This window comes from Marmota marmota, unplaced genomic scaffold (genome assembly GCF_001458135.2).
Source record: "Marmota marmota marmota unplaced genomic scaffold, marMar, whole genome shotgun sequence".
NCBI classification, from domain to species: domain Eukaryota; kingdom Metazoa; phylum Chordata; class Mammalia; order Rodentia; family Sciuridae; genus Marmota; species Marmota marmota.
Genome location: NW_025999900.1, coordinates 57,242,234 through 57,260,844, shown reverse-complemented (window position 1 = coordinate 57,260,844; position 18,611 = coordinate 57,242,234). Strand labels below are relative to the sequence as shown.

General features: G+C 57.0%; 1 protein-coding gene across 3 annotated transcripts in view; it reads right to left on the bottom strand.

The window, feature by feature from the left end:
* The window catches only part of Slc24a4 (solute carrier family 24 member 4), a 127,057-nt gene that overhangs the window by 60,932 nt on the left and 47,514 nt on the right, over positions 1-18,611 (bottom strand). Inside the window, exon 1 of one of the 3 annotated variants that reach the window (XM_048799220.1) lies at positions 10,787-10,962. The exons of the other annotated variants lie outside the window; for them this stretch is intronic. Within the exon in view, the coding sequence (XP_048655177.1) occupies positions 10,787-10,799 (13 nt within the window). The 5' untranslated portion in view covers positions 10,800-10,962. Of the gene's footprint in view, positions 1-10,786; positions 10,963-18,611 lie in introns of those variants that run through there. 3 annotated transcript variants of the gene reach the window in all.

Below are 18,611 nucleotides of genomic sequence, written 5' to 3'. Positions count from 1 at the left end.
CCCGAGTCCAGGGCGGTGCTACAGTGTCGCCTGGGGACCCTCTGTTGCCCACCAAGACAGGAAAAGGACGGAGTGAAAGGCAGCACTTAAACCCGCTGACGCTGCCAAGCACGGGGTCCTTTTCCTGGGCATTTACTCTTTAGTATTTTATAAGCAGATAAATCAAATAAAAAACAGGTCTTTCACCAAAGGCGAGCGTAGGAGAGGGTTCTCAACCAGAAGTGACGGTGCGTCCTGCCTCATCCCCAACACCTGGAGACGTTTTGGTTGTCACAACAGGGGAGGGTGAGTAGGGACACTGCTAAACTCCTACCGTGCTCAGGACAGCCTCCACAGCAAAGATTCATCCAGCCCCACATGGCCACGGAGGTCGAGTGAAGAAACCCTGGTCTAGGAATAAAGCAAATTTTAATGATGGCTGCTGTCCTTGCTGATGAACACTGATGCCTGCCTCACTCCGCCTCCTTGTAAGGGGACCCTCGCTCTTGGTCCACACACTCTCCTCCCTCCAGAACTCTCTATCCTCAACGGGGAGCTAGGAACAGGCGAGAACATTCCCGATTCCCACTACTGCCCTTCGCCCATCTTCTCCTCAGAATCTCAAGTCACTTCAAGCCATGTCTCTCAACTGCGGCGCGTCTCTTGCCTGCAGAGATGAATTGCCGTGAATGGAGCAGAATGGTGACAGGCCCGTCCCCCGCCTCAGCTCAGCCTCTGTACTCCACCAGCTGCGGCCCTTCTGTGCCAGTGTTCCTGGGCCACCAGCTCAGCCGTCCTGGGGACTGAAGAGGCTCCAGCCGGGGCATGGACTCTCCCTTCTTCCCACCTGCGCGGAGCGTGGCCTCAGCTGGGGGACTGTGCTCAGGGCCAAGGGGGAAGAGGGACAACGCTGGCCACCTGCTGGGAGCCGACGGACAGGGGGCTAAGGGCGCCCAGAGCAGGACCAGTGCCCCAGGGGGTGGTCGCCCAGAGCTCAGCGGGATGCCGAAGAGGGAAACGTCCACTCCCACTCTGCAGGGTCACTCCGGCCTCCAGGACCTCCTGGGAGGCCCAGGAAGGAGGGAGACTCCAGGCAAGGGAGCCAGCTGGTGCAGCGGTGGGAGGCGGGGGGCAGGTGATGGAGGTGGGAGGTGGGGGGGCAGGAGGTGGGAGGTGGGGGGCAGGAGGTGGGAGGTGAGGGGCAGGACCTCTGTGCCCTCTGGGAGGCAGGGAGTCTGCAGGGGCAAAAGAGAGAGGCATGTCCCAGACTGCAAGGGCCTCAAGCGACTTTGCCACACCAAGGACACCAGGGTGCACCTGATTTCTGAGCCCAGGAATTCTGAGGACTTGCTATTCCACACCAGCAGTTGGCGCTGTGGCCATCGGTCTCTGCCACCCCTCAGCTCCATCCTGGTGTGAGGGCAGCAGTCACGGGCACCCACAGGTGACACGTGAGCACGGGAGCGCAGCTGCTGCCGAGAAAACTTCATTCGCCTTCACGGACAGTGACTTCTGGATCCTTTCACGGGCCACAAAGTAGTGTTCTTAAAATTTTTTTCCCGACCATTTTAAAATACAGAACCATTTTTAGTGGGTGGACCACAGCCACAGAAGGGGGGTCAGGAGCTGGATCAGCCCTCGAGCTGCAGGGACTGACCCTTTCACAAACAGTGTTCTGGGGACAGGGGATGGGAAGGGATGGGAGCTCAGGGAGAAGCTACTGGGGTGACCTGGGAAGGGAGAGGAGGGCCAGGTGCAGACAGGCAGTGGCCCCTGACCTGCACACGGGGCTGGCAGATGGACAGGGATGGACCCATGGTGCCCACCAGGGCCAGGAGGGCCCTGTGGAAGACAGGTCCTGTAAGGTGGAGGGGCCGGGGGGCTTGTGGGCTGTGCCCACTCAGTGCCCAAGAGGAAAGATATGTCCAGCCCCAGCGGCCCAGGTCAGTCACTCTCGGAGAGAACCGGGGCACACGAGGTCTCTTTCTGCTATTCTCCAAAGCGGCACATTGCAGGTCCGTACTTCCCAGGGTCCCTCTGTAGAGAGAGGGTGGCTGGGAAGGAATCCAGCAAGGAAGGGCAGGGGACCAATCCTGATGCTACCCACTGACACCCAGATCCAGCCACACCTAAAGCCAGATCTGAGGTCTCAGCTCAGGAGCCAGTCACCTCTCCTCCCTGTTCATGCCATTCCAGGCTACTGTTTGCCATGTGCCACCAAAATTCCCACCTCTCTAGTTGCTGTTAGAACAGCCGTCGGGGGGTGGTGGGGGGGGCAGAGGCTTTGACCTCTGAAGTGTGCGTGACCCTGTGCCTATCTCGGAGAACTCTTGCACAGCCTTGCTCAAAGCTTTTGCCTCCACCTTACTTGTCTCTGGAAGGTGACCCGCACACAGGAGGCGCTCCATAATTGCTGGTGTAAGAGTGAAGACACGGAATCCCGGGGCCCACACCCTGGGCTCTGGGAAGGTCTCGGAAGGAACCATCGGGAGGCAGCGAGCTTCCTGTGTCCTCGGCCAGCCACGGGCACAGAGACGGCCCGGGGACCTGGTTCCACGTCGTGCAGAGACCCCACAGGCTGGGGGGGGTCACACGGGGCTCTGCATCCCAGCCCCTCCCTGGGGTCCCAGAAGAGGGTCTCCCGAGGGCAGAGCTCAGGTCTGGCCGGAAGGTGCTGGGTCCCCACCGGTGGCGTCCGGGCAACGCAGACGCTGGTTTGGGGAGGGGCCTCTGTGTCTTTACTGACCCCTCCCAGGAGTGCCAAGGAGAGGGGGGCCATCCCCGCGGCTCAATCTGTGCTCTGAGCTTGTCAGCGTGGCCGGGGGCCAGGCCCTGCCCCCTGCCCTGCCTCTGTCCCTGTCTCACCAGGCCTGGTGCTCGTGCCCACCCAGAGGACAGGGACCAGGCGGCCAGTGCATCTGCTATTCTGTGGGGTCGTGTGGGATCCAGGACCACGGTGGAGTTTCCATCCCTCAGGGGCCTGGTAAACTCCCCTCTGCTGCCATGAGTCTGGAGAGCGTGTGTCCTGTCCCGGGGACCTGCACTGCAGCCAGGGGACAGGGCGTGATGGCGCTGGCGATGTGCATCTCTCGACCCGGGTGCTGGTGACCCGGGCATCTCGAGCTCACAGAAACCTGTCCAGGGCTCTTTCCTGTGAGAGCGTGGAGTTCTAAAGGACAGTTTCTCTGGACCGTCACCAAAGCAGACCGTGGGCGGCTCCCCAAGGACGGCTTCATCCCCGGTGATGGCTCCCTGCACCCTCCGTCAGCTCCGCCTGGCGGTCGTGGACCCTCCTCGTGGACGCTCACCTCCTTTCCCCACCTGGTGTAGCTGTGCTGGTTGCTGGGGGCCCCTGTGGCCTCAGAGACGTGGAAGAACTCAACCACAGACCCCAGCCGGGGAGCCGGCCATGGACCCCCGGCCTGCGCCGCCCGTCCACGGGGCCCTGGACCGCCTGCGCCTCACCCTGGCCACCTCCTCCTCCCGCAGCTCTTTCCTCTCAGAAAAGCTGAGGCCGGAGGGCGATCAGCACCAAGCACGGGGACGTGGAGTCCAGAGACTGGAATGGAAACCCCCGCGGCCTCCCACAGAGCACAGGGCGGGTGTGGCCACCTCCCCACCCCGCACACTTCTTGCAGCGGAAACGCAGAGATGGACCTTGGTCAGGACGAGGGGAAAGGCCAACCACGCTCCACTCCACAGAGAAGCCGAGGAGCTCACACCCTTAGTTCTAATCGCTACCCGAAGGCGAGATCTCATGACCTCCATTTTGCAGATGAGAAAACTGAGGCCCAGAGAGGGTGAGTCACTTGTCTGCAGCACCCAGCCTGCTAGTCGCAGGGCCCAACTCACCCACAAGCCAGAGCGCCCGGCTCCAACCCATGGGCCACTCCCCACCTAGAAGCAGCAGCTGGCCCCGCCCCGTCGGGGACCAAGGGAAAAGAAACACAGCTGCTGGCGTCGAGGGAGACCTGGTGCTGCCGTTTCCGGGCTCTCGGCCATGCAGGGATGATGGAGCAGCTGACGAGGTCACTGCTTCGGTCAACCAACCCACCCAGAGGACGCCTTGACCACGACACACAGCACGGCCGAGCCCCAGGCCACTCAGCCAGCCCTTCTTTACTCCTCCATCCTGGCTCATCCCCTGCAGGTGTGAAGCACACACAGTGGCTGTGAACACACACACACACACACACACACAGTGGGTATGAAGACGCACACACACACACCCCCCTTGGTCCACGGGGCTCCGTCTGAATCCCTCTGGAAACCCCATCCCCCTATACTCCCTCTGCACCTGCTCATGCCACCGCGGGCACACTGGACCCGGGGCCGTCAAGGGCAGGGAGGTGTCTGCAAACACTGGGTGAGGCCTAGGGTGACCCAGGAGCCACAGCGACCCCCTCCCCACCTCGGCTGCATCAGGAAGGGGATGTTCTGAGCCGATCCAGGTGGTGGGGCTCTGAGGGAGTCTGTCCAACCATACCCATCGCAGCTCTTGAGGGTCCCAGGAAGCAAAGGGCCGAGCCTAAGAGGCCTCTCTTAGGACCTGAAGGACTTCAGAAAGGAGAGGAGGCGCCCATGGGACCAGGCCCTGGGGCTACCCCCCTCCCCACCCCATTTTTGCAGTGCTGCGTGGAACCCAGGCTTGGTGCCTGCCACCGAGCTCCACCCCGGCTCTGCCCCTTCCCATGTTCCTTTCTCTCCTCCTCCCGCCTCCAATACTGTCCCCATCCCTCCTGGCCTCTTCTCCGGCCCTCCCTAGAGAGGCCTGCTCCAACCTGAACCCGGCTGCCGGCCTCACCTCACCCCCAGGCCCAGCCAGGCCAGGCCCTTTCTGGAAAGCCCTCGGTGGCTTCTACTGACCTGAAGAAGTGAGGGCCCCCTTGGTCCCCCACTGAACCAGCCCTGTTGCCAAAGGGCTTCAGCCACCCAGTGCCCCACCGCCATGGCCCTCGGACGCTGCCAGCCCCAGAAGTCTGCGCGCGTGATACCCGTTCTGGGTGTCAAAGTGATGGAACTTGGGGAGCCTAGAGAAAACTCGCATTGATGCTTCCAGGGGTGTTGGTGACTGGAGTGTGGGTCAGCCAACTGAGTGGAGGAGGCCGACTGTCCCCGGGGACAGCAGCATCCCCTGGGCTGGGGCCGGTGGGAGCAGGGAACTGCTCCTGCCGCCCTCCGGGTCAAACTTGGGTTTCTCTAGCCGTCGGACTCAGGGCCATGCACCTGTCACTTGGCCCGGGACTGGGGCTGCCAGCCTTGGTCTGGGGTCCATCATGGGTCTCCCTCTTCTTCTGAGGCTGCTGCTGACTGCCTGGCTCTCCACCTGCGACTGAGCCACCGTGCTCTGAGGGACCCACCCCACAAGTCCCCTCTTACGTACACATGCTTCTGTGCAGAACCCTGGCACTCCACAGATAGGTTTTTTTTTTTTTTTTTTGACGCTTCTATTGGTGTGTGGACCCAGAGGTTATCCCCACACCCAGCAGTGGTCCCCACACCCAGGGCCCAGGTGTGTGGGGATGGGACAGAGGACGTCATGTCTGCTCAGGGATTGGCCCATGGGGCTTATTTTTGGTTCTATGGCTCCAGCCGATCTGAACAAAGTTTCCTGATTCAATAATGATTTGGAGTCCAGTCGTGTCCTATGGATCCTAAGTTGTCTGCTTCTGTGTTTAGTGTGAGAAAAATGATACTAGTAGGAAAGCTCCAGCAGGTGGGCTCTTCCTTTACTACACCCCGACTTGAGATGCTAGGAGGAGACAAGCAGGACTTTCAGATGAGCCTCCATCCCCCCAGCCCCAGCCCTGGACGCCCCCAGCCCCATCGCAGCTCTTGAGGGCCACCCTCCCTCTGACCCCATAGCTACCTGGGCACTGTGGCTCTCCTTCCTGCTGGTTCAATAAACCCCTTGGGAGCCAGCTAGACTTTACCCCTAAGTCCCAGCTACCTGGGAAGCCGGGGCAGCAGGATCACTTGAGCCCAGAAGTTCAAGGCCCCTGACAAAGATAGGAGACCCCCGGTGGGGACCAGAGTGGGGCTCAGCCACACAGCACGGACCTAGTTTGCAAGGCCTTGGGGTTGACCCCTGACACTGGAAAGAAATAAAGACAATAATCTCTCTGAACCCAGCCTGGGGAGGCTTCGTCCCCGAGCAGGGACGGTGCGCAGGTGACGGGTGCCCACTTGGCTCATTTCAGGTTCATCTTCAAGCCAAAGACAGAAACCCAGATCACCCCAGGCCCTGATCGTGCACAATCAGTCACAGATGGTGGCTCCACATGGTGGCTCGGGGACTTCTCCCTGCACCACCAGAAGCCAGGCAGGAGCAGGAGGCGCGGGGCGCGGGGGTTGGGGGGGGGCTCATCTTCCGTGGGATTCTGAGAACAGATGGTCCCAACGCAAATTTCTGGGGATCCACTGTGATGTATTTCACAGCGCCTTGACGTCAGAGCCACTGAGAACCCGCCGCGTGGATTCCCACGCTAAAGGGGCAAAGCTCAAGGCTGTGCGGCACACTGAGATGAGGTCACAGCCAGAGGGGGAACCAGAAACACGAGCTCCCTCCTGCAGCTTCTTACCAGGCTAAGGGAAAATGCTGTCAGCACTGTGAAGGTGCCGGGGACTCCCTGCAGACCTATCCAGGTGAGCCCCGCCAGGTCCCAGGTGAGCCCCAGGGTGGCAGCATCCCCCAGAGCCAGGACCCTGGAGCCCCACATGCTCCAGCGAGTCCTGAGGGGGGACGGGGTGCAGGAACAGCCAGCCTCGGCCAGCCATCCAGATGCTCCCGTGAGCTCTGTTGGCATGACACGTCAACAGTCAGTCACACAGGCACGAAAAAGAATCCAAGCTACTCCGGAGACCCAGGAAAGAACAGATCAATGACAAAGCAGAACATGAAATCCGAAGGTGTATCACCTACCCAGACACAGACACGGAGCTACCGGGGGCCTGGAAGTAAAGTGACACAGAGAAGCAGCCAAGGGCACCCTTCAAAACACACCATTAAGTGTGGGATGACGCAGGGACACATTTCCAGGTTGTCCCGCTCCTTTCTGGGCTGAGTCTACTCCCCAGTCTCTCATCAGGAACACAGATTCCCACATGGGTTATTTTCTATTCATCTTTTTACACCATTGCCCACAAAGGAAGCATTGGGGTCACCCGATCTCAACTGTCTCCACTTCCCAGTGACAAAGGACTCTGTGACAAAGACCAAGCATCACACCACAGTGCACTGCAGGGTGGGGACAGGACGGGAGTGCAATTTGTTCAAAGGAAAATACAAGTTTGAGTCCAATTCTTAGCAAATGATAGGCCAACAGGGCTGACACCTCGAGGAGCAAACAGCCCTCACCAAACTGAACCGAGAAGCTACACTAATGGTGATTCGCTTCCAAATTAAAAGCAACAGCAGCGGTGAGGAAAAAGCACGACCGTCTCTAGACAATGAGCAGGGGACTCCCACAGCCCACTCCCTCCACCTCTTCACGGACACGTGGGCAGACAGACCTGGGAGCACGGAATCCAGATTCTTCCAGCATCCTGCGTGAGGGCCCTCAAACTCTAGAAGTGCACTCATTTTAGTTTACAAATAAAAAGCCTTAGCAAAGCCACCCTTAATAGCTTGCTTAGGTAACTATCTCTGCAAATGAAGTCTGGGGAGTTAGCTATAGGTACATCCTGCGCCCACAGAGTATAGAAATAGCTCTAAATTAAAAGCCAGGAAATCACAATGTTTTAAAAATACGCAAGAAATCCTGATTTCTGGTGTCTGAGGGGCCCTGAAGGCTTTTGGTCTAGCCTCAGCCCTGAGGGTCCTGAGCTAGACCTTTTGCAATACTGCATCCTCTAGGCAGCGGGGTTGGGAGCTTTGGCTTCTACACGCCAATCACAGGCAAGATGAGTAACCCAGGGCACCCCAGCCCCCTGCCCTCGTCAGGCAGAAACCGCTGACTGGCAAAAAAGTCTTCTCACTACTTCTGCAGGGCCTGGAGCAACCACTGCAAACCCTTCTCGTGCCAGGTTTGGGGATCTGTTCGAGCCGCCTCATCTACTCAGAAACATGCAGATCCTTCCCACCTACCTGTGTCCCCTGGTCTTATGCCACCCGTGCGTGCCCAGTCACGTCCTTCCCCAGCTTCTGAGTGAGCCCACAGCTCAAGCCCCCAGCCTCTCTCTAGTGGCACCTCTCTTGGGTGGAGGGAGCAGGGATTTTGCCCAGAAGCAGAAGTGCCTCGTCTGATGGAGTCTGATTGATCTTCCCTCCTATTTCACCCATCATTAAAAATTTAACATTTAGGAAAAAACATGTGAACGATATTGTCGGCATCCTACATGAGGCATGTGTGAAGTAGATATTTGGGGTTCAGAGTAGTGTTAAAGGTTATTTGAGTGAGAATCAAAATTTCTCCTGAAATCACACCACCCCATCCTAATCTCCCTTATGATTATTTTGAACACAATCTTATGTAGGCTTAAGTGTCACAATAAAAACAATAATATTACAGTCGCGGTAACTTCCCATCTGGATCACTATTTCACTGCTGGCAGACGTCAGGGTTTCTTGAGCATTTTTAAAACATTGCAAATGGATGTGATTTCCTCAAGCCAAGAAAAACATGCTAATTTATAAAGAGAAAGTGACAAAAAAAAAAAAAAAACCCTGGGAGAATTAAAGATAAAAGAAAATTAGGAATCACATCGCCGTGTCTATCAGGATGAAACCGGACGCTGAACAGCACTGGACACTGTGGCCAGGGACTTCAGTAGGTGACCAGGCCCCTTTCTGATGACAGCATCCACCTAGACACGCTCCCCTGAATCATCATGCTCCAGGGGACAGTTGGTAACCATGGCAAGGACAGTGACAGAAGCTCTGAGGACCTCCAGGCAGCACCTATTCCTTAGATACATCCAGAAGAGGCGCTGGCCATGACAGTCTGGATTCTAACATGAGGGACAAGGAGAGTCACGCTAACTGACTGCTTCACCCTCTCTGCTCTTGGCCACCTAAGAGGGCTCCGCTGTGCCTCTGTTCAGATGCGTCTGGACCTCTGCAGGCTGCTGTCACAAAATTCCTTCCACCCGGTCACTTGTACATGACAGAAATCTACTGCTCACAGCTCTCAGGGTGGGGAAGTCCAAGATCAAGGCACCAGTGAATCCAGGTCAGGTGAGGCCTCTCATACTTGGTGGCTTCTGTGGGACTTCACAAGACAGGAGTGGCAAACAGGCTCCTATCAGACTCTTCTGGAAGTGCACTGATCCCTCGTTCACAAAAGGCCCTACCTTCTCAAATGACCACCCCAGGGAGGAAGTCTCCACATATGAATTCCAAGGGGTACGGCGACATCCTTCTGCAGCCAGGCAGCTCCTGTTGCCAGGCCCCAGACGTTTCTGCAGAGAAATGCTGGGTATTAGAGGGCCCCCTGCAGCAACCGTGAGCCCAGGATGAGACGTGGTGTTAGAACCAACTCTGCCACCACCACCCACACGGAGACGCCGCGGCCTCCATATATAAACCCACATGCTCCTTACCATGGAAAATAGCCCCCGAGTACCACGATCAGGGCCCAGAGCCCAGGGACAGGCTGAGGGGCTCCAGAGAGACCTGATGAGGTTCCTGCCAGGCTGAAACCCAGCCAGGCTGACAAGACCCAGACCCTCGGGAAAGGAAACACATTCTCTGTTCTCATCTCGTCTTTCAATGAGCCTGCATTAGAAATGAGAAATTAACCACCCAAGACTCATCTGTTTCCTAAACCCTGACCTCTGGATCCAGAAATCCTGTCTTCCTTCTAGATCTCACTAGGGTGAGTTTCGGAGAATGTTGAAAGAGAAGGGTCAAGAAAATCAGTAGTGTCCTGGGGAGGAGGAAAGAGCTGGCTGAGACAGGGGCCTGCTGGGGCATCCACGTGTGGCCAGCGCAGGCGGCCATGGTGGGCACAGTGGGCAGCTAGCTGTCAGCACTGGCCGCGCTTGGAGTCTCACCCAGCAGCCATCAGAGGGCGCCACGGCCCACACCGCCTCACGGCTGGCACCTGACAGGGAGCTCGCTGGGAGGTTGCTGAGAGCCTCTGCAACAGCACAGGAAGGAAAGATGGCCCTGCTCTACCCAGGGGTCCCCTGGCACCAGACCAAGCGAGCCAAGAGGCACAGCTACCAAACAAGACAGGGCGGAAATGAGCGGGAGAGGATGCTGGGGAATTGGAGTCACGGGCCATGCGGGAGCCCAAGGGTGAGGGAAGATGTGAGCAGCAAGTTTAGGAGCCCAGGGAAGGCACAGGAAATGAGACCTGCTAACGAGGTGACAGCAGAGGCCCCAGGGACTTGGGGCAGGGAGGAGGCCACACTTCTGGAGCAACTGAGACAAGGAACACTGGGGGAAAGAGGCACAGCTAGGCACAGGGAAGGTGGCTTTGCCATGCAAGAGCCAAGTGACCTGAACGAGTCACTATCCCTCCACCCCCAAGGCCACACAATCACCTCCATCTAGGTCCCTGCAGGCAGGCCCTGCTGGGGGTGGTAAGGGAGGGCCTCTGGTGGGCTGGATTTCCAGGGGCTGAGTTGGCCCTGGCTGGGCAGACCCCCAGGGAGGACAGTCCCCCCAGGAGCAGTAGGTCACGGGGCAGCCTGGTGTTTTGGGAATGAGATCTGGTTCAGACCCCGCTAAGCCTCTCCTCGTCCAGTAGCACTGTCAGGGAGCCTCTGTGCTCCCCTGGTAAAGGGGGCGGGGTGTTCACTGCAAAGGCGAGGAAGCCTGAGGCCAGCTCCCGACCAGTGCCGGAGGGACCCGCTGGTTTACCTTGATGTTTCATAAGGAAGGCGCCACGTGTGTGGGAATCCAGAGCGCAGCAGGGTGAACCTCCCCGTGTCACCAGACAGCTCCAGCCGTTGGCTCACGTGGATCTGGCTGCACCACATCCTCCGCTCTCTCTCTCTCACACACACATACACACACACACACACACACACACACACACACACACACGCAACTCTGCTGCCTCCCCTCAGCTAACTCTAGAGCAAATCGGGGTTGTCGTGCCATTTCAGGAATGGCGGAGCTCGTTGACCTACAGTGAGTCGCCTCTGATGGTGTTTGAAGCAGCAGGTCTGGAGGGGACACGCCCTCTGCTGTGGTGTGGGTGACTGGGTGTCAGATGTCTCCGGAATGCCAGTGTCCCCAGGGCCACCCTGGGGTCTGAAGCCATTATCCCAGACACCTGCACACTACCAGCCCTGATGCCCTCCTGACATCACAAGCCCCAGAACCACCTCCTGGAACAGGATGATTGCCCTGGACGAACAGATGGGTGGGGACACCTCTGACGTCCTCTTTCCTGCTCCTTGACTACTGGGAGGCAGGTGCACGTCCCTGGGGGCCTCACGGATATAGATGTTAACTGGCCATGAGCCAGGGGAAGGGCCAGGCCACGGTCAGCTAAGGTCCATCCTGGAGGACCAGTCAGAGCCTGTGGACCTTCTTCAACCAAAAAGGAGGCCAGGAGGCGGCCACCAGCAGCCACAAAGAACCATCGAGGGCAGAGCAGGAGCCAGGCTTGGGACCAGCAGCTGCAGAACCACCAGCCTCACCCCTGGTCCCAGCTGGGAAGACCCCCTTCTGCAGTGTCAGGGAAGGGACCCTCCCTCAGGTGTCTCCTGCACTCTTCAGATCTAAATCTCACAACATTCTCTGAGGTGCCTCAAGATTCAGGCAGGTGACAACAGAAGAAAAGCATGCAGGAATGGGACAGCAAGGGAGGCTGGGTGACAACCCCAGGAGAACATTAAGTACAGTGTTCAGAGTTTACCAATGGCATGCACGGCTCAGACTTCCGGGGACCCAGCTATCCCACTTCTGGGAACTCGCCCTAAAGAACTGAAGGCGCTGGCTTGAAGCAGAGAGCTCCGCCCACGAGAGCTCCGCCCACGAGAGCTCTTCATAGCGCTGTTCACTGCAGTGGCTGCTCTACCACCATAGACTCAGGAAGATGCTCCTCCGGAGACCCTCCCCATACTGTTCTTATTATGTTAATAAGAACAAAAATTCTTATGTTAATAAGAACAAAAATGTCTGCAAAGATGGGCTGGGCTGTGGCTCAGTGGTGGAGCGCTTGTCTAGCATGTGTGAGGCACTGGGTCGATTCTCAGCACCACATAAAAATAAAATAAATAAATAAATAAAGGTCCATCAACATCTAAAACAATTTTTAAAAAAATGTCTGCAAAGAGCTCAGTGTGCTTTGAAACTTTCTATCTTCTGTAAGGGCTAAGTTGCTCTCTCACAAAAGCTAAATTTGCCTGCAAACTGGATGATGTACAAGAATTGTCACTTCTGCTTTCTGTGGTTAAAAAGTTGCACAACCTTGGCCTAACCTAAAACTACGGGACAAAGAGTAACTGTTATGTCACCCACCCACCGACCCAGAACCACCCCCCTGAGTATAAAGAAAAAAGAATTTCCAGACTCAAGGCCCAGCGATTTTTAGGTGATAGCCACTCTGGACCGATGCAGCTAATAAACCTGCTTCCTGTTGATTGCTCGGGTGTCCAGCCTCCTCTGTCCTCCACCAACAACAGCCTGAGAGGCAGAAGCAACTCGAGTGTCCGTGGCTGGATGAACGGACGAATACCTGGTGTATGCATGGAAGGGAACCATGACCCAGCCCTAAAGAGGAAGGAAATCCTGATGCACAGGACAACCCAGAGCAGCCCTGAGGACAGTACACCAGGGGACACAAGCCAGGCACCACGGGCCAGATCCTGAAGGTTCTGCTCACTTAAGAAACTTCAAATGGTCCAAACCACAGGGACAGGAAGTAGATTGTGGTTACCAGGGACTTGGGGGAGTTGATGTTTCCTGGGTACATAGTTCTGGAGGCGGCGGTGGTGACGGTGGCACAGCCATGTGAACGCACTTAGTGCCACTGAGCTGTGCACCTAAAAATGGTTAAAATTGTAAATTTCATGTTGTGCATATTTTACTACAATAAAAATAATAAAAATCAGACAACTTATGGTAACCACTGGCCAGTAATTTTAAACAATATCAGTGATTAAAATACTCCTCTCTGGGGACAGGCCACTTCCACAGAGTCCCCTGCCACCCAGCCCCTGGGTATCCACCCTGGCTCCTGCCATTTCCTGTCCTCCCTTAGATGGTGAGGCTGGTGGAGGCCGCTCTTCCGGACTGAAGGCCGATTCCACAGGTACCAGGTGTTAGAACCAGAGCAGGGCTCCCTGCCTGAGACGGGAACGTCAAGGTCGGCATGCATCTGGGTGCTCCCAGGCTTCTTGGAGGACACCTTCTGACAGCTATGGAGCCTTCCCCCACTGACCCAAAAGGTCACCACCATGGACCACCTGGAATTTCAACACCAGGAGTGACCCGAGCCTCAGGGTGCAGGCCAGGCCCGGCAGTCGGCCCACACGGGAGGAGTCCTGCTTCTGTCCAGATAATCTGCTCACGCGTGAGCCACGGATTAACCGCCACGGCCGACAAGCCCCTTTAGTAGGATGGGCTGGTGTCATGGCCGCCCTTCTTTTCTGATTTTTGCTGGCTTATCTGCCCTTTGGGGTGAGGGCAGAACGAGGTTGGCTTTCAGTAATCCTTCTGGTCAACAGCAGACACTGCTGAGGGCCTGCCATGCCCAGGGTCCTGTCAGCTCCCAGCTGGACCCAGCTCCCTGCTGGGTCGCAGGGACACACTGCAGAGGGAGAGCTGGGTGCTGCCTGCACAGTCTGTGAAGCTCATCTGAGCAGCCTAGGGGTGGGTCGGTTATGATCCCATTTTACAGCTAAGGAAACTGAGACACAGAGAGTCTGGGCAACCGGCTCAAGGCTGCAGGTTCAAATCCAGGCTCTGTGTTGCCAAGAGCACTCCAGGGCTCATCACGACACCCCGTGCCGCGCCTGTCCCAGAGGGCCACTCCCCAAACACCCTCTGGGGAGTTGGAAACACCTAGAGGAAGGGAAGATCTTGAACCACCATGGGAAGCCCCCAAAACTCCTCAAAACAGGGTCCTGGAGTCGGATACTGACCTGCAGAGGGACTTCAGCATCTTAAAGATGCCTTTTAAGGAGTGCAGGGCCCATACCCTGCAGAGGGAGCGGCTTCCAAGCTCCTTGGGACAGGAGAACAGCCACCCAGAGCCCCTCCTCCTCCACTACAGCCCTGCAGTCCTGGCACGGACCCCTGCCCTCCCCCCACATCCCAGGAGATGGGAAATCAAGGTCAAAAACAGCATTGAGGTGTAGGGTGCAGGGCAGGAGGGAGGCCAAGGAGCTGTCCATGTCCTTGACACCCCAGCTCCGCCTCACAAGACAGGGCCCAGGCTCCCCCTGAGCACCCAGGGAGAGAGCTCTTGCACAGAAGCCCTGGAATGTGTCCACATGGGCCTCATGCCCGGTGACCTTGACCACTCGCTGATCGCCAGGCATGGTTCTGAGACCTAAAGGCTGCTCCTTTACTACCTTTTATCTCTGAGTGCGATCCTTACCCCACCACGTTGCAGAGAGGGAAACTCAGGCTCAGAGAGGTTTAGTGACTTGCCTGAAATCACACAGTTAGCACTAGCAAGAGCCAGCATTCAAAAAGCAGCGCGCTGCACCATGCTCAGACTCTCGAATATGCCACTCCTCTTACAGTGGCCGATCTGAGCCAGGAGGGAAGAAAGAGACAGGGGACAGGGAGGTAAAGAATCGATGGCTCTCCTTTGCTGGTGCAGCCAATGAGATCATTCACAACCAACCCCTGTGAATAGCTTTCTGACAACACAGGTTTAGTGGGCACTGAGAGCCTCCTGGTCCTCTAGAGGCTGCCTAGAATGCCCCCTCCAGGAAGCCACCCAGGATTGGCCTGTTGAGCCTTTAAACTTGCTGCCTTTTTCCTGAGCCCCAAGACCTCTCCTTACACCTGATTGACAGCCGCCTGCTTGATGTCGGATTTCTTACTCAATTCACCTTTATATCTCCTGCCCCATGCTGCAGGCCTCCTGCACATGCTGATGAAGTTTCTAGAAATCAGAATGGATCTTTAAGCCTTCCTTGTATTAACCCTCCCCGAAACAACATCAGCTCTGGAATACGCCTGAGGTCGTGCTGTGCACCCCTCGCCTCTGGTCTTGACAAACACAGTCCTGAAACTTAAAGTAAATTCTAATTACAGAAGCGAGGCCGAGACTTCGGCCTGAGAAAGCCTTTCTTATGCTGATAATTTCCAACACTACTTTACCCAGAGGCCCTGCCCGTGGGCCCTTCTGGGGACCTGCGGAGTATATTTCATGCTTCAGTTGAGGGGAAAAAAAAATACCCGGGGCCAGACAGAGATATTCACAATGCCTGGGCAGTAATCAAAATTCATTTGGTTCAGTGTTTACTCGGCTCCTATCTCAATTGAGTCACGCCAGAGTCATTAAACGGTTTGCTCCAGATGCATCCTGGCGTGGATTCAGAGCTGAAAGCCGGCTCTCGGCTGTGGTGAGGGTGAGCCAGGCACGGCTCTGGGACACGCTGACAGCAAGGGCCGTCTGGAAGCATCTGTCGCCTTCACTCATTTATAACTGTTGGCCGTCCTGTGGGCGCCGTGCTGGGCTGAGGCAGCTACTCAGGGGCTCACGCAGTCTCCCTCGCCCTTGGCCACTTCCCAGTAGAGCAAGGAGGCCAGCTGGGGAGAGCAGGTGGCCCTGGGCTTGTGCCTGCAGCCGGTGGGCGGGGGAGGGGTTAAGTCCAGAGGCGGCAGAGAAGATGCGCTAGTCCCGCCTGTGCCAACAGGCGGGTTCCAGAGGAGGGGAGACGCGCACTCTGCAGGCCAGGCAGGCCTATGTGCCAAGAAAGGGAGGGGAGGGCATCCGTGGCACTTGTGTGGCCGGCTCTGTCCCCAGCTGGCAGTCCCACACTGGAATCCCTTGACCCCTAGGGCACAAGGCAGACAGTGTGCAGGGCAGGGCGTGGGGCCGGTCACAGGGCGCCCCCCCCCCACTGTCATGGGACAGTGACAGGGACATTTCTGCTGGTTACCAAGACAACTGTGAGGCCATTGGAAGGATGGAGACAGGGAGACAGGCAACCAGGCAACTGCCCCCTGGTCCACACTGGCCAGTGGAGGCTTCCTGACCCCAAGTCCAGCCACCTTTCTAGGCAACAGGTTCCAGGACCCAGAAGAGACGCACTTCCCGCACCTGCCACTGGAGGGCAGAGTGCCCCAGGCAGGACCCTGGTGGAGCCCCAGGGACAGGTCTGGAAATAAAAGTAGCTCTAGGAAGGCCGTCCCCCAACCCCTTCCACCAGATGGTATCAGTGTCCACAGTGACCTACAGAGGAGGCAGCTTGGACCTGTGTTCCAGTCCCCACTGTGACCACAACAGCAGCCTCCAGGTTACCAGGGGACACCAGGCACAGCTTCACTGTGTGTGTGTGGGGGGGTGGTTGTGGAGCAAGCCCGCTCCCCTTCAGGACAAGAGGGTCTTTGTATTATTATCCCTCATTATAGATAGATCATTTTTTTTTCTTATTTATGTTTCCTTTTTTTGTAGCCAGGGTTCTGAAGCCAGAGCATGGAAAAAAGTAACTCTCTATTTAAAACTTAATAGTTCTGTTTGTAGAAAATGCAGGTACACTATAGACAACATTCAAAATATCAAACAAACATGAAGAAGAAAATGAAATTCACCCAGATATGATCATTCAACATCTGAGCTACATCTGTAGGTATTTACTAATCATACGCAATTGTCCCTTGGCGTTGGGAGGGACTGATTCCTGTACCCCGCGAATGCCAAAGTCCATGATGCTCACGCCCCTTAAACAAAACAGGGTAGCATCTGCCCCAGCCTGCGTGCCTTCTATTTCAGACTTCAGAGCCTCTCCACGTGACGCGCAATGCCTAATTCAGCGTTAAGTGCGTGCGGACACTCGTCAGGCTGTTGTTTTGGGAAGATGGCGAGAAAAAGCAGCCTGTCCACGATCAGTACAGATGCAACTTTCAAAAACTGCTCTGGGCACGCGGTCTGTTGAATCTGCAGATGGAGAGCCGTCCACTGCAGAGTGCGACCGGCTCTGGGGTTCCAAACGGGAACTGTGCATTCCTATCTCATTGTCCACGCCACACCCGCCCCCCGTAATAACCTGGAGCCAGAATGTTCTTTTCAGTTCAGTTGCTCAATGGTCTGAAAAGCTGGTGGCATATTCATGTATCGGCACCAACTGTGCCTCCACCCAGGCCAGGTCCTGCAAGAGGCCACAGGGACACAGGCTGTCAAGAGGCCACAGGGACACCAAAGACACACACTCAACACTCATTCCCCTTGACGTTCAAGAAGCACCTAGTGGGCACTTCTCATGTGCCAGGCACCAGCCAGGCAAGGGAAACCCACAGTGACCAAGACAGGCGAGGCCAGCTCTCAAGGGCTCTCATTTGAAAGCAGAGCACCGGGCAACACACAAGTAAAAACCAAGGTAATTATAGTAGTTCTGGCGACATGAAGGGCAATGAGATTGGGCCAGGCTGTGGTAGAGTCATGTGCGACAGGGAAGACTGGGAAGGCTTTTCTGAGGAGGTGACATTTAAGCTGGGGCCTGGATGACTCAAAGAATCCACCATGTCAAGACCCAGGACAATTGTTCCAGAAAAGGGGACGTGCAAAGGCCCTGAGACAGAAAGGAGTTGGGGAAAAAAAACAGCGCAGATTATCAGGCAGGGGGTTGACTGATCCCCTCAAATAACAAATAAGATGGCAGGTATGAGTTGCTACAATAAAGCAAGATTTCTTTTAAGAACTTCGATGCATTTTAAAATAACCTTTCTTGAGTTTCCTACTGCTCTCTGGATGGGGATTAACTAACCGTGGCACGCCCGGAGTCCAGCCTGAGCCCTTGACCTCTAGATGCTCTGCACGCCCAGCTTAGCCCTGCTGCTGCACGTGGAGCCAGCCGAGGTGTGGAGCCCTGGCCTGCAGGTCCAGTGTCCTGCTGTGTGCGATCCTGGGCAGGCTCCACCTTCCTGGAGCCTACAAGTCACTCCTGCTCCAACAGCAGGAGCCCATGAGGAGGCTGCCATCCCTCAGCGGCCACCCTGGAGGCCCAGGGGTTGGAAAGCGGCCTCTCTCCCGCAGAGAAGCCCCACTTGGTGTGGGGTGAGCCGCCAAAACCAAATCTCAGATCACCACAGATTATCCCCATCTCAGTGCTGCAGCATCTGCCCAGGAGCAGGAAGGGCACGGTGCCCTCCCCAGCCTGGGGCCTGGGGCCTGCGGGGCACCAAGCAGCTCCCCAGAACAAAGTCCTGCCTGAGGCTGGAGGAAGCCGAGCACCGGCCCCTTCATCAGTGACCCAGGCCCAGGATCTGAGGGACCCCAGGGAGCAGCCTGCCGCCGGGCCAGCGCCCCCTGGCGGCCTCCCCGAGTGGCAGGGTTCTGACCTTCGCAGCGGTTCTGCCTTGCACCCGGAGGGGCCGCTCTGGCTTCCCGCTTCCCCAGCGGCCGGCAGGGTGGCCACGGGCGATGCACCGCCAGCAGAGAAGTCCCGACCTCGAGGGTCTGCAGCGCGGCCAGGACAGGCCACCTGCCCCGGAGCGTCCCAGGGCTCCGGGCCGCGCGCTGGGGGGGCCGGGGGGCCCGGGGCAGGGGACCCCT